Source organism: Oryctolagus cuniculus, chromosome 16, assembly GCF_964237555.1.
Source record: "Oryctolagus cuniculus chromosome 16, mOryCun1.1, whole genome shotgun sequence".
In the NCBI taxonomy this organism is placed as follows: domain Eukaryota; kingdom Metazoa; phylum Chordata; class Mammalia; order Lagomorpha; family Leporidae; genus Oryctolagus; species Oryctolagus cuniculus.
This window is the reverse complement of record NC_091447.1, coordinates 6,325,840-6,342,232: the sequence shown is the minus strand read 5'-3', so window position 1 is coordinate 6,342,232 and position 16,393 is coordinate 6,325,840. Positions and strand designations below refer to the sequence as shown.

The 16,393-nt window shown below is 42.6% G+C and overlaps 1 protein-coding gene across 16 annotated transcripts in view; it reads left to right on the top strand.

Annotated features, from left to right (window-relative positions):
• DGKB (diacylglycerol kinase beta) overlaps positions 1–16,393 on the top strand; it is a 773,939-nt gene that overhangs the window by 84,356 nt on the left and 673,190 nt on the right. For all 16 annotated transcript variants that reach the window (XR_011382945.1, XM_051832536.2, XM_070059385.1 and 13 more), the window contains exon 2: positions 1,694–1,946. Coding sequence is in view for 15 of the 16 variants with exons in the window: in XM_051832536.2 (XP_051688496.2) it covers positions 1,877–1,946 (70 nt within the window). In the remaining variant the exon portion in view is untranslated. The remainder of the gene's footprint in view (positions 1–1,693; positions 1,947–16,393) is intronic.

The following is a 16,393-nucleotide window of genomic DNA, read 5'->3' as shown; positions in this document are numbered from 1 at the left end:
TCATCTGTCTTTCTTTGGATAAGGGAGGCCAGAACATGTTGTTTTATACAAAAGACTTCATGGAACTGGAGGGAGGCAGAGTTAGGACCAAAGAAAGTGCAGGATGAAATCAGCAGGAAGAAAACGGGTGGGTGACATGCAGACATGTACACGGAACGTTGCCACTCCTCCTGATTTGCATTACTGCCACAAACTCAAGAGAAGGACCCCCGGGGAAAAGAAAAGAGACCCAGCAATTAGGTCGTTTAATACATCAGTATCTTCAGGTTCTTGTTTGCTTGTTTTTTTTTTTTTTATCATTAAATAGTAAGCCACCCTGCTGGAAAGCTGAGTGCAGGAACTTTGAAGAAATGAGACTAAAAAGCTCTTTTTCCACATTTTTCAAAAAAGACATAAGATGGTTGGTGACGCCTTGAGGTTGGTACCAGAGAACAAGCGGGAGGCTGGAGATAGCACATGCAGCAAGGTCAAGTGAGCCTCACCTGTGTCAGTCCTGCTGCGTCAGTAATGACACCTGCATAGACAAGCCCTCCGTGATGCACTTTCAGACATCAAGTAATTCTTCCTAAATACTGCATTTTCTCTCAAGATGACAGTGCCTGTCTGGGTGATTACTGAGACACGAAGTTGAAACCCGGTGATGTTCACTGCCATTGCAGGTGTAGCTGGGTAATACAGGTCCATGGCAGCCTAGGGATTGACTTGAAAGAATGATTCAAACTAAAATCATCTATGGTTATTGAGCAAATCTTGTACTAGACATTGGGAGCTGCTCTCCCTGGCACATTTATTGGAATTTTTAAAAAGTATAGGAGTTGAAGCTGGGGCATAGCAGGTAAAGCTGCCACCTGCAGTGCTGGCATCCCATATGAGCACTGGTTTGAGTCCTGACTACTCCACGTCTGATCCAGCTCTCTGCTATGGCCTGGGAAAGCAGTGGAAGATGGCCCAAGTCATTGGGCCCCTGCACTTTAGTGAAGAAAAGTCCTGGCTCCTGGCTTTGGATCGGCACAGCTCCGGCGACTGCGGCTATTTGGGAGGTGAACCAGCAAGTGGAAGACCTTTCTCTCTCTCTCTCTCTCTTATTCTCTCTGCTTCTGCATCTCTGTAACTCTGCCTTTCAAATAAATAAATCTTTTTAAAAAGTATAAAGCTAAAATTTCTTCTCTTTATTTGATTGTGAGAAAAAATCCTGACAGCCCCCTAATTGATTGGCATGACTGCAGCTAGGCACACTGTGGCTCAGCATCATTCCAACCAGTGACTGGGAATCCGGTTACCCAGCATGCAGTGGGATAAAGGACCTTGTTAGTCTAGTAATGTGGCTCCAGATAATATACATAGTCTTTAGTTATTAAACAATTTATTAGTTTGGTTTGCTAACAAAGATAACCTTGTCTGCTCTTAGAATGTGTTTAGAAAACTGAATACTAATATATTTACTTTTATAAAACTGGACTTTTAAAGCAGTTCTTCAAGTTTTATACTCTTTATTTCTATAATTTAGCACTAGGAAATGTGTACAAAATGGTCATTAAAGAATGAATGAGCAATTATAGTTGGCGTATTATATTAAAAATAGCATTGAAATACAGTATTTGGGGGTGAAAAATTCTTAACATTTTAAAACTCGCTGATTGTTTATTTGTGTTGTGATGCTAAGCTTTCCATCTTTGTGTTTTCTTCTTTTCAGTACTAGAACACGTTACGGAAACTAGTCACCCACGGCAGCTCCCTGTGGACAGATTGCGACTTTGAAAGCTTGCAAGTGTTTTCTCCTGAATCCTGCCATGTGGAGTCTTTGAGGCATCCAGTCTGCCCAGCCCCTGAGTGAATCTCCTTCACTTGGTATGTAAGGGAGCACCTCGCCTGCACCATGACAAACCCGGAAAAATGGGCCCATCTCAGCCCCTCCGAATTTTCTCAGCTCCAGAAATACGCCGAGTGTAAGTATTCACACTGAAACGCTGTGGTGTTGCGCAGTTGTGCTCAGCAGGTATGGTTGATTTTCAAGAACGGATCTCAGGTCCTGTTCACTATGGGAACAGAGGCTGTGTCTCTTGTGCTCACAAACAGAGCTACTGGAGAATCCTTTTCTGGCATGGCACAAAACAAAAGGTAAGTCAAGTGTCAGAGCTACAAGAAGACACCAGGATACTGGGCATGGAACAAAGCTTGGAAAACGCTGCAGGTGCAACACGGTGAAGAGAAGGGCTGGCAGAGAGGAAAGCAGTACCCCTGTAACACAGAAAGGGGAGGGAAGCCAGGAACCTAAAGTCAGCAATGAGGAAATACAACTGGGGGTCACAGTAGGCTGAAGTCAGAACCTCAGAGATGTCGGGAGGAATGGAAAAAAAAAATGTTGTTTTTTTTTTTTTTTCTTTCCTGGTCATTAACCTGTCATTTCAAAGGGCAGGTCATAGATCCATCATGGAGGTAGAGTTAAAATTGTAAAAAGAAAGAGGAGTCTGCTTTAAAACCACTCATGTGCATGGATACAAATGGTAGGCCATGATAATTCACTTCTTTAGGCTGTTTTATTAAATTCTTTACTCCCATGGAGTAAGATTCTATTTACAATAGCTCTGTTATTTTCTGTAGATTTTTAGGAATATCACTGTTTCACAAAGCGAACTTCAGTTGTGCATTTGACTAGCAGCTGGGTCGAAGTACTGAGAGAAAGGGAATCCGTTGGTGGACAGGAGGAAGAAGAGGCCTTGGAAGATGATGAGTGGAGAAAAAGCGACGGGCAGAGAATGTGTAGGAGTGTGAGTGTGGAGGGGAGAATGCGATGATGGACAAAATCAGATGCAAGACCTGGGGAAGAGAAGAAGGAACAACCTCATTTGTCAGTGAGAGGGAAGCAGCTGAGGCAGCCAGGGTCCCTGCACCGGGACGTGGTGTAGCATGGAGGCGATGGGGCTCAGGAGGGGTTTGATTGTGATGAAGGGCCAGCCGTGAAGCGTTAAGCATAGTTGGGGCATTTGGCGTGTGAAGAAGCAGATGTAGTACTGGTACTGAGTGCTCACACTCATGTTTGCAGGGTGAACAGCATGAGTTGGGAACACCAATAAACTCCTCTGTGTCTGTTATTTGAAAAGTCAAGTTTCAAAGCTATTCTAGAGATCCATCCCTTCCTCCCTCCCTCCCTCCCTTTTTTCCTCCCTTCCTCCCTCCGTTCCTTCCTTTCTTCTTTTCTTCTATTTTGAGAAACAAAGATGGACACACACACACACACACAGAGAGAGAGAGAGAGAGAGAGAGAGAGAGAGAGAGAGAAACACAGAGGCAGTAATAGAGACCTCCCATCCATTGGTTTACTCTCCAAATACCAAGGATCCCAGAACTCAAGCCGTGTCTCCCGTGTGGTATCAGAGACCCAACTACTTGAACTACTGCCACTGTCTTCCAGGCTGTGTGGGCATAGGCAGCAGGACTTGGGAACAGAGCCAGGACTCCGAGCACGCAGTAGGAGATGGGCCATCCTGTGCAGTGTCTGAACCACTGCTCCAAATGTCCACCCCCCAATACCAGAGTCCTGTCTCAGCCGGAGGACTGTAGCCGTTGGAGGGAGCAGGTGAGAAATCTGCTTGTTATTCAGAAGAAAAATTACAAATCCATAATTATCTATGCAGTTTCTTCGCCAATAATAATAAAAACACAAGTATGCTCAGGTTGAGGAAGTTGGTCAGCTATTTTTGACATCAAATTATGGTCTTAATACTCAGAGCTTTTAAAGAGTACTGAGAGTACAGCTCACCCTTTTATCGCCAAGGAAACTTTAGACCAGAAAGGCCGATGCCGTGTTTCAGGACCATGCCCTTCCTAAACTTCCCTACCTTTCCTATGTTCCTGGCTAATGTTGTCTGTGTAGTCACCAGCTAGAGATTTCTGAGCACAGTTTCCATCCTGCTTGTTTGTGCAAGAGCTGCAAAAGGGAACAAAGATGAAGGAATACAAACCAGCAGATCAAAGCTGATTCCCTCTCTGTGCAGGATTTTGTCAGTACCACACAGTTTACAGTTCCGTAGAGTTTCCGTATTGAGCTAAGGTGAGGGAGGAAGGGAAGAAGGATTTGAAAGGAATCTGAACCAAGAGGTTTATAATGAATAGCAAAATAAGGCTAAAACAGAAACTTTAGCATACACCCGAGGAAGGAAAGTAAACCATATTTTGCCACCTCACACATCAAAGGGTTAAGTGCAGTTAAGTCTGTAAAAATGTGTTGGAGTCGAACTTTGTAGTGTGACACTGGATCAGGTCAGGAAGGACCACTTTAGGGCTTTGGATGGTAGAAGGACACGAACTGTGATGTGCTTCAAGGTGTAATTTGACAACCGAGAAAATGGTCTATAGTAATGGAAGTGACTCAAGTTCGGACAGTGAACAGGCGGCTGTAGTCAACTGTGCAGTGTAGATTACGGAAGATGAGTGGGAAAATGAGGGTGCCTGTGCTGTAACACTAAAACTAGCAGGTGAGCATCTGTAAACTAGCAAAATAAGAGAACTGAGACATAAGACACACACACACACACACACACACACACACTCAAGAGGGAGAGAATTTAGCTTCAGAATTGACTTGAAAAAGAGGTATTGTGGTGATATAATCCCTCAGGTAAAGAAAACACTGAGTTTTGGTTTGCTCTACTTTATGGTCAACCTGACTAAATCACTGAACTATTTCTCCAGGGTGCACATTTGGCCTAGACGTTAAAGACACCAATTATTAGGCCCGTGCCAATCTTGGAGTACCTGGGTTTGAGTCCCAGCCCCACTCCTGATTCCAGATACCTGCTAACACTCACTCTGGAAAGTAGCTGATGATGGCTTGAGTCGCTGGTTCCCTGCCATGCACATAGGAGACTTGGACTGAGTTTCAGGATTCTGGTTTCAGTCTTGCCCAAGCTCAGCCATTGTGTGCATTTGGGGAGTGAACCAGTATATTAAGATCTCTTTCTCTCCCCCTACCCCTTGCCTCTCAAACAGTTAAAATAATATTTTTTTTAGTGTTCGGCATTCACAGGAAAAATGCCTATGGAAGCATTAATATAAAATAAGTAACATATCACTACAAAAGCTAAAATATCATTAATAATTACTAGTACTAAAATATAAAAATTCCATATGAATTAATAAACAGAAAACCATTTCTACTGAACTATTAGCTATATTAATGTTATATAATTGACTTAGCATTATGGGACACTTTTAAATATAGATGCTACTCCTCAACTTTTGCTAGGATTACTTCCCGAGAAACCCATCAGAAGTGGAAAATATAACTTCGTATACCATCTGTATACTATAAAGAATGCTTGTTTAGTAACCAATTTGTGGAGATGATCCTAAGCGTGAACATTGAAACAAATTGAGACAAGGACTATTAAGTGTTCAGTAAATTGATCTTGCAGTAACGCAGTGAATAAAGAACATTATTTTAATGGATTTAAGAGAAGAAAAATGAGCATATTGACTGTGAACAAAAACCAGAGCTGATTCCAGGGTCGTTACACTCACTACTCATTTCAGATGGTCAAGACGGATGACATGAAAAGTGCTAGGTCTCCTCCTGGAACAGGTTTTCTGTTAATTAGGAAAGCTAAGAATATCATTAGAAGCTACCCTTGGCTAATAAATTGCCACTGTCAAAATATAACTAGAAACATACTTATCATCACAAAGAGGGTAAAAATAGTACGTTTTCTGTGCTGTTCATGTGATCAGTTAATCAGGGGCATTTAAGGATCAGCTTCTTCTTGAAATGCAATAAAGATAAAGTGACATCCTCCAAGCTTCATTAGAACAGTGGGAGAGTGTATTCAGTTTCTTAATTTTAATCTTGCAATAAGAGGAGCCAGATGTTTGGTACAGCAGTTAGATGCTGCTTAGGAAGCCTGCATCCCCTAAGAAAGTGGTTTTGAGTCCCAGTTCTGCTTCTAATCCAGCTTCTTGCTAATGCACCCTGGGAGGCAGCAAGTGATGACTGAAGTACTTAGGTCTCTGCCACCCACTTGGGAGACCTGGATGGAGTTCCTGGCTCCTTGCTTTGTCCTGGGCTAGTCCCTGCGGTTGTGACCATTTGGCTAATGAAACTGTAAATGGAAGATCTCTCTTTCAGTATGTTTTTCTATGTGTGCCTCAAATAAAAAATTAATTAATAAACTTTTTTAAACAATAAGGAGTTGCAGGGGCAGGTGTTTGGCATAGCAGTTAAAATGTATCCTGGAATGCCTGGATTAAAATCCCAGCTCCTGTTCCTGCTAATGTACATCTTGGGACATAGCAGGTGATAGCTCAGATAGTCAAATCCCTGCTACCCATGTGGGAGACCTGGATTGAGTCTTTGGATCCCAGCTTCAGCCTGGCCCCACCTGGCTGTTGGGAGTATTGGGGGAAGAAGGTAGCAGATTAAAGGTCTCTGTTTCTCTCTCTCTCTCTCTCTCTCTCTCTCTCTCTCTCTCTTACTTAAATAAAGAAAATGTTGAAAAAATAAATTGCTACATGCATTAAATAAGCAAATTGGAAAAACCCAGACACTGATTTAATGTAAAGTTTGCAACATTCTAAGATTATACATGTATACCAAGTAACTGTTTTATAGGTTTTGAGGGGGTAAGGGATGGCGCTGTGGATCCTTCGTGCAAAATGAATGAACTCACAGAACCCCAGCCTCAAGGAAAGCAAATCCTTGCATGATAGGCCAATAGAATGCAGGGATTGTCATATCTTCAAGACACTTACCTGATTTTTGGAATCTCACCACAATTGCCACAATGTACCCTGTAGCTCTATTTTCTTGGCTTGTGGGAAGTTCTTAAAGTCAGTGAGGGGTAAAGGGAGTGCTATTGGCACAGCATTCCCAACTAAGCAGCTAGCACATCAGACAGTGCATATTCAAATCCTGGTCCTATTATACTTGAGATAACTGACTTTGCTGGCAATGTTAATTAACATCTGTCTCGTTTCTTTACTTATAAAAATGGAGAAAAAAAAGTATGTCCAGTGTTTTGAGTACGACATTGAATAAATTACTGTATGTGAGGTAATGAAGACAGTGCCTAGAAATTAGCAATGTGACTGTTGTCTATTATTGTTATCTCAATGGAGGGAGGACTTTCGTTGTTATTGTCTGAACTAGTCTTGATGGTCACGTAGAGAAGCAGCACAATGCGGCTCGTGCAGATTTAATGCCTGGTTTCTGCTCCCTGGCTGGATTCTTCTCTCAAAGCAGAAGCTCCTGAAGCTTTTGGCAGCCTCCGTTCCGTGTTGTGCCCACAGATATGGAAGGCGGTTAATGTGGAGCCTGCCATGGCTGCCACTGTGAGCTGTGCCCATGTTCCTGTTGAGGATTTGGGGCTGAGTCACTCCAGGGGAAGCGTTTGCATGGACGTGTGGGAGAGGGGTGTCTTTGTCTTCTCCATTCTTTATGTAAATTCATCCACGCTGTGTTAGAAGATGGAGAGCTCTTCCTGCTGCTGTGTGGAGAGTCGAGCTCAGCCCATCCCTTGTCTGTCAGGCTGATGTGTCAGGGCTTCCTTCCAGAGTTCTGCAACACAGCAAAAAGTTAAGATGTTTCACTTCTTTCCATGGGCAATAATATTTTCTGTGTCAAATCTATATAATATTTCTGGTGATTCAGGATCTTTCCACATATAGTCACTTAGGACTAGCTTTTTATTTACCACATGTAAAATGTGTTATAAAGCATGTAAATTATTTTCGAAATATACTGTGTTATGGTGGGAACGTTTCCAAGCTATCATAAATTCCATGCTGCTCAAAGCAGCTGGCATTGTAGAGTCCCCAAATTATGGTGAATCTGTTCTTTCTCAATAAGGACCCTACAATATCTTCCATTGGAGTGAGGCATTCAGCTTTGCAGGGAACCTATAATCAATGAAGTTGAACCCTGCCATGTCTTCTAATTATTGTTGGCATAATGCTGAGAGTAATACATAAAATACCTGAACTTCAGCTTTCTCACTGGAAACAGTAGAATGCCACCCCAAGATGTTATTGTAGGATTTAATGAAACAGTCCTCCTCCTCATTGTCATAAATGATAGATTTGTAGTGATCTGCTCTGTACAGTATGCAAGTCTTAACCTCATTGACTCTTTATAATGAGCCTGGGAAGGAGGTAAGTTATCCCCCCTGAAGATCAAGTGTTTCAGGTAGATTAGCCAGCAGATAGCCATGGCACAAGTAGCAATGAGAAAGGTCAAATCTAATGATTACCTTATACTTCTTATGGTCAAAGCTAATAATTACCTTATACTTCTTAGGAAGATTGGCAAATGAATAAATATGAGTTGTTCATCCTGTTTCTGAAATTGGAAAAACTAGAATCCTGGATTAAGACCCTAGTATCTCCATCAGCCACAGTCATCTACTAAAGGGGTTTTGCTTATAAGACAATGCACAGAAGCACAGCTGTCTCTCTGATGGCTCAGGCTGGCATACTGGACTTGGCCATGTGTGAATTTCAGTGCCTCTCCACCCAAAGTTGAGACCGGGTTCTGCATCCTACCCACATTTGTCTTCCCAGTCTGGAGCCTCTCTCATTCTTCCTTTCCTAACCACATGGGAGGGGAAGAGGAGCCCCAGAGAAAATGCTGAAGCACTTGTGATGAAATGTGGTGAAAGCCTTTTGCATGCCGAAGCTTTACCAAGAAACAGTGTCCTGTGGCGTGATGATCTCAGTGCGTCTTTGAGATGTGTGTGTGTTTGTGCACGCGTGTGTGTGTGTATGTGAGACACTTGACCACCTCTCATATGTGCATTTCATCCATTGTTCAACAGAGTTATCTCCCATTCTACCCCTTTTACAATTGGTGATGTTATTAGCTTTCATTTCTGCCCTGTGTTAGATGGTCTTTTATGTGGGCTGCTGAGCCAGGCATTGATATCTGCTCTCTGTGTACAAGACAAAGGATGAATTCCGTGGAGCCATTTAGCATAATGTCTGAGAACATGCGACTTGGTGTCAGGTAACACCGGGTTTGAGTTCCAGTGATGGGAAGTACACCTCAGTTTCTGCACAGGATGGTGTTGATGATTCAATGTGAAAAGGCATGCAGAATGCACTATCGTATTAGAATGATTAGGACCTTGGATAGTGGTACCATAAGGATCTTTTTCTTTGATTTAGGCTTTCTCAATTCTGCTACTCATCTGAAGTGTTTTGGCCTGACTGAAAGGTCTTGACTTTGCCTTGACGCTCTGGCTGAAATTTGGATGTGCAACTCTGTTTTAGATAATGCAAGACTCTTGTTTCTGACCCTGTTTCTGCTGATTTGCATCGATGAATACATCAGTTCCTAGCTCTGACCCAGATTGTATTTCTGGAACATATGTTGGCTGCACAATGTCTTTTGCCTCATCTGGCTCTGGTTCCTGTTTGCTGTACTGCTTCAAACTGAATTTCCTGTTGGTAGCCTTTCTGTATTCAGATGTCTGGCATTTTTCAATACAGGAATTATGCAGCAAAGAATGTAATCACCATGCATGTTGAAATTGCCATTATTTCAGCACCCTGAAGACACAGAACTTTCTTTGAACTTTAAATATCTATTTCTTGGCCGGTGCCTCGGCTCAATAGGCTAATCCTCTGCCTGAGGTGCCAGCACCCTAGGTTCTAGTCCCTGTCGGGGCGCTGGATTCTGTCCCAGTTGCTCCTCTTCCAGTCCAGCTCTCTGCTGTGGCCCGGGAGTGCAGTGGAGGATGGCCCAAGTGCTTGGGCCCTGCACCCGCATGGGAGACCAGGAGAAGCACCTGGCTCCTGCCTTCGGATCAGCGCAGTGTGCCGGCCGCAGCGGGCTAACTGCAGTGGCAATTGAGGGGTGAACCAATGGAAAAGGAAGACCTTTCTCTCTGTCTCTCACTGTCCACTCTGCCTGTCCAAAAAAACAAAACAAATCTATTTCTTTAAATTCCTCAGACTTGCAAAAACTTCAGTTTTACTTAGATTTATGGTCAAACAAGCTTTACTATTGCAGTTATGACTTTTGTAGAGTATTGGCCAAGATGAACTGAACTATGCTATGATTGGAAAATTCATGAAATCTCAGTGACTTAACACAATCGAGCTTATTTCTTGTTCGTAATACGTTTTCAGTCCGGGTCAGCAAGTGGTTTAATCTCACATTGTCCTCAATTAAGTCACAGTCTGGTGGAACAGCCATCAACTTTGAACATTGTCATTTGCTGTGGCAGAGAGGGAGTGAGAGAAAACTTGTGATTGGATGTTGGCTTTCTCACTCTGGTGGTGATTCCCTACAGTTCTTTGCACTGAGCAATTCCCATGACTGTGTTTAACTTCAAAGGAGCAGAGCACTGCATTCCTACTATCTTCCCAGTGTCTGGAGAACTGAAATATTTTGTGAATACTAGTGGTGTTGTCAGTGTCATAGGAATACAGCATAAACCACCACTTACTTTGGGATGTGAGTCAAAATGATCTCATCAAGCTCCTATTTCTTGATAGGTAAAATGAGGATAATGGCCTCAACTTTTAAACATATTCCTACTAGTGATATTACAACAAACTGTAACAAAAATTATGACTAAGGTCCTGCGGTTTGAGCATAATTTTCTCCTGAATTTATGCAAAAATTTAGTCCCTTAAATCATGTTAGTGTTACTAAACATAAGCTAATGGTACTAAGAGAATAGAAACTCAATCTAATTGTGGTGTTTAATAGGTGGGCCCAGTGAGAGGTCACGGGGTGGGGGTGGGGGTATGTCCTCTGAACATGAACTTGAACATGAATCTCCAGAATTGTGGAGTAAATAAACCTCTCCTCTTTGTTCAGCTCGTTTCCTCTGGAATTTCACTGTAGTACTGAAAATGTGACTATGACATAGGGCTTAGGTGTCTTAGTTACATACTTCTTCCTTGACTTGGAGTTTCATGGTTGTTATTCGCTGTATGTTTCCGTATGTTGTTGGAGGAGGTGCCACACACAGGAGAATTCTGGCTAGAGAGATTGAAGTTCAGTCCTTCCTCATTTACTCAAACAGTGTTTAGTGTTCTGTTGTCTTGTCACCGTGCTTGACTCTGACGCACACAAATGAGTAGTGTGCTGTTTTCAGTTGAAGACGTTACATTCTGTGCAGAGAGACATATAGTGGCAATGGCAGATATGATAAACAATGAAGTGCATTTTCTGAATGGGGTACCTGCAAGACTCTCGGAGAGCTTTGAACTCTGCTTCATGTGGACAGAAGTTTAGAGGGAAGTGAGATTTTAGTTTTATTTGAAAACATTGAATAGAGGTGAGAGTAAAGACGCAGAGTGTGTGGGAGAAACAAATCCCTTTCTTCTGTTCTCACGTGAAAATAACAGAGATGGTTTTTGTGATCCCAAAGCATGTGAGGGAATTCTCCCCAGCAGCGGGCACCAACTGGGTGTCCTTAAATCCAATTCAGTTCTGAACACTGCCTACCTGGAGGTGATATCAGATCCCACAGTTTGAGGACTTAGTATACAAGACTGCCCCTTTCCACTTCGGATAACAATTTCAATCCCAGGTGGCTTTGCCTGTGCATCTGACCCAACAGCTATATACGGGGTTCCCACAATCCACTCCTTAGTTTTTGGGAGGGGCTCACAAAATTCAGGGAGCACATATGTTTACCCATTTGTTTTGTTACTAAAGTGCAGATGAAGAGATTCAGAAGGCAAGGATGATAGAAGAGCCTTTGTGCCCTCTCCAGATTGGTCACCCTTCCAGAACCTCCATGTATTCAGTCTCCTGGAAACTCTCTGCCCTTTGGGACTTTTATAAAGGCATCACTACGTTGCCATGGTTGATTAAACTCTTGACCATTGGTGATCAATTTAAGCTTCATACCCTTCCCTGTCTCTGGATGCTGGGGGGTACAAGGCTCAAAGTCCCAACACTTTCATTGCGCCTTGGTCTTTTTCCTATGATCAGGCCCCAACCTGGAGCTACTGAGGGGGTTATCAGGTAATCAGCCAAATCAGTAGCATACAGATAAGACATTTACCATTGTAGAGATTCCAAGGAGTTTAGGAGTTGTATGCCTGGGAAACAGGATAAAGACTGAATATGTATTTTATACTGTCACGCAGGGAAACTCCACACAGCTATTACAGTGTGCGCAGATGCACGAAGGAACGTTCCATACAAGGAAAGAACTTACATCCATATGTGTTTATGAGCATGCTTGTCTATCTGTACACTAAAATTAAGGCTGAAGTATTCAACAAAACACAAAAGTTGGGTCAGTGGATACCACTAATGAAAGCTTGTTCATCAACATTAGGAGACATTGAAAATTTTGATATAAGGACTATATAAAATTTGAGTTTGAGGAAGAAATACATACATATATATGTATATATACATATGTATATAAAATTTGAGTTTGAGGAAGAAATACATACATATATATGTATATATACATATGTATATATACATATATATATATATGTTTGATGAAGGAAAGGCTAAAAACCAATTCCCCCAAATGGCCACAATGGCCAGGAGCCAGAAGCCTCTTTCAGGCCCCCATGTGGGTACAGGGACCCAAGCACTTGGGTCATCTTCTACTGCTTTCCCAGGACATTAGCAGAAAGTGCTTTCCAGCATATTTAATATCAGGTTCATACAGGGTCTCTGGTTGAGAGGTAGAACTGATACTTTGATATAGAAGCTGGGCCTCAAGGGAGAAACCAGAGCTGGAGATACAGAATGGCATCCTGTGCATTGTAAGTCATTGTCAAATCACGAGCATAGATGAGACAGCCCAGTGAGAGCAGATAAAGCAGGAGGGAACACTGGGGAACTTTATAATGAGACAGTTAGAAGATGAGATATCTGTGAAAACAACTGACAAATAATAACCAGAAAGGAAGGCAATAATAAGAAATGAATGAATGGTATTCCACAGTCTGAATACGAGAAGTGTTCTCAGAAGGTGAGGTTACCTGAGATAGCAACCAGAGATTCCATCATCTAGAATGTCACTGGTGATTGCAGTATGGATATTTTGAAGAAAAGTCTGTGGATTGAAATGAAAGGAGAAGAAGGGAAGAAGGATGTGTACATGCTTCCTTTAATAGCATCTTAGCCACGCAAACAAAGAGGAACGACCACAGCTAGTGACATGAGTGACAGAGGGACTCTGTTCTGCACAGCACAGAAAGATGTGTTCTCAGAGTCAAAAAAGGACCCAAATGGAAAGGGAAGATTGAAAATGCAAAAGGAGCGATTTGTAACATAATACTGTGATCCTATGGCCAAAACTTTTCTTTTAAAATTTCATTCAATTTACCATAAATTCATCTCTGTTTTTTCTTAAAATATTACTTTTGATCTTTAGCAAGTTGCATAAAATTTGAAAACTTTTATTTTCTCAAGTGTGTAATTAAGAAAATAATAAAGACCAGTGCACAAATTACTGAGCAACTCAAATAAAATAGTATGTGTGGAAATGCTTAGTAAGCCACAAGCCATCATATGTAAGTTAATTATTACTTTTATTGTAGCCGTTAGAACATTCTGAGTTATCCTTCTAAGTTCTTTTTCTTTTCTGTAGCTCAAAATCTCTGCTTCTTCCAAATAACATGTTTCTAGTTTTGTTATTTATTGAATTTTGCAATTTTGTTTTTATAAGACAAGGAGACAGTTGTCCTCCTGTTCCTGGTGCTTGAATTCTCCTCTTCCACCTGTTAGAACAGTCTATCTTCAAGTGCTGCAGCCTCTAAAGGCTTCCCTGGACACCTTCAGGAGCAAAGACTATTTCCTCATAACCAAAAATGCACTTTATAAGGAAATGCATTGCCAAGGCTGTGGAGAGGCTGAGATTTAACTAAGTTGGTCTGCTCCAGATTCATGGAGCCTGAAGAACATAGGAGACTCTTGGATTGTGACATTAAACACGTCACGGCAAGCAGCAAGCCCCCCCCCCCCCCCCCCGTGTTTAACTTGGTTCCACCTCTCTAGTTCCCAGGGAAACATGAAAAGCCAGGTCATGTTTACACAAGTGGTGAGCTATATCACAGGAGGAAAACTCTAGTTTATGGAACCTGAGTCTTTGATAATGGACAGAAAACAAGAAACAAAACAGAGACACCTGTTTGCTCAGGAGCATCATAATCTGTATCTCTTCAGGCTGTGCACTACCCAAGTATCCTTGAAATGGTAGTCTGCAATAAAGGCAATCAATGTCTCTTCTGGGAATACAGAAACATGAAAGAAGCAGCGAGAGCTAACTTCCAGGACACAGGAACTAGGAGTAGCCACCAGCCACCAGGCTGTCTTTCGGTCCCTGCAATGTTATCATAGGCTCTGTGCTCAACAGTTTGTCTTAATCTTTGATCTCTTCTTTTCTTTTGCCTTTGCTCCACTGCTAGGTTCATTTATTTACTTGTTTATATATTTTTTGATTTATTTTATTTATTTGAAAGAGTTACAGAGAGAGGTAGAATCAGAGAGAGAGGTCTTCCATCTGCAGGTTCACTCCCCAGATGGCTGCAACGGCCAGAGCCGTGGTGATCCAAAGCCAGGAGCTAAGAGCTTCTTCCAAGTCTCCCACATGAGTGCAGGGGCCCAAGCACTTGGGCCATCTCCTACTACTTTGGCAGGCCATAGCTGAGAGCTGTATCGGAAGCCGAGCAGCTGGGACTAAATCCAGCGCCCATATGGGATGCCGGCGCTTCAGGCCAGGGCTTTAACCTGCTGTGCCACAGCGCTGGCCCCCCACTGCTAGGTTCTGAGACCCTTCCTGTTTGTGCCCTAAATGCTTGGGGAGACTTACCCATTTTTCTATTTTCATCTGGGGAGTATAAAACTGCTCCCACGTAGCTACTAGTTTTCTAGAGGCTATCCAGGAAAAACAGGCATAGTTCTTACATTTTATTGAAAAAAGTCTCTCTTAAAATATAGATATTCATACACACACACACACACACACACAAACACACAGAAACACACAACACACATTTTTTTTTTGCAGTGATCACCATTAACTTATTTGTAAGTGTTTTCACTATCAAATGAACATAAGAAAGATGAATTTGGGAGAAGTGGACAGATAACCTCAATCTCAATACAGTTTTTTCCACCTACCTTGCCCCCATACAAAATGTTTGGGGAACTCCTTGCAAGTGAATGAATGTCCAGGCAGTGTCTTGCCCAGTGTCCTAGGGGTCTTTGCAGCAAAAGTGGGTTACTCTGTGAGCTGCAAACAAGGAATGAATGACTTCTAGAAAGAAAGTGTCTCATTTAGTTTCTTACCAAGTTGAGATAATTTAGTGTTCCTTGAAATCTGTTTCAAAACTGTGGTCAATGGGACACCCAAGGTCTTTCACAGAACGTGAATTGAATCCTGGTAAGCACACCTTTGACTTGGGCAGTTCACAAGTGCTGGGTAAGTCTTTCTGGGGATGTTTCCCTGTGGCTATTACAGAGGAGTCTTTGTGCTTGTATTATTCTTTCTGCCTCCTAGAATTCTTTCTCTAGAAATTGACTCATGACAGCTCTGCCTTGATGAGAAGGGATTTGGGGAGGAAATCTGTAATGAGAGGATCCCTACAGCTTTCATGGAACCAAGGAAATAGTTTTATTATTGTCAGGGAGAGGGAGGTTTGTGTGACTCCTGAGAGTCCATTGCCAATATCAGATTGGATGGCTCGGATGTAAAAAAAATACATGCAGGTTTTTTTGAAATATTTATTTATTTATTTGAAGGAGAGGGAGAGAGAGAGGGAGAGGGAGGGAGGGAGAGAGAGAGAGAGAGAGATCTGATCCCATCTGCTGCTTCACTGAACAAGTGGCTTCAATGGGCTAGACCAACCCAGCATCAGCCTGGAGCCTCTCACTCCATCTGGATCTCCCAAATGGGTGGCAGGGGTCCAAGCACTTGTGCCGTCTTCTGTTGCCTCCCCAGGTGCAGCAGCAGGGAAGCTGGATTGTTCATGGGGCAACTGTGACCTGAACCAGCACCCATATGGGATGCCAGTGTTGCAAGGTGGTCATTTAACCTGTTGTGCCACAAGGCCAGCCCTACAGTCTTTTGTTTCATTTTGTTTGTTAACTTACTGCCCAGAGTCATTCTCAGTAAGCCATCTTGGGGGCGTACCTTGTCCCTTCCCTTCCCTTTATACTCAACTCACAGGTGCTACAGTTTTAATAAAAATATCTTGGGCCAGAAAACTGACCCCATAATCTTCACTGCCTTCCCTCTTGCCTGGTGTCAATCATTCTGCAGGGTCTTCTCAGAGACATCAGGCACTGCTCTTGGCATCTGTGCAAGGATTTCTGAAGCAGCAGGTATGAGGCACAGCTCTGAGGCATCCTTTGAAGAACCATCATTTCTTCCACTTGCATCCCTGCCCTCTGGCAAAAGCACCTGCAGGACCC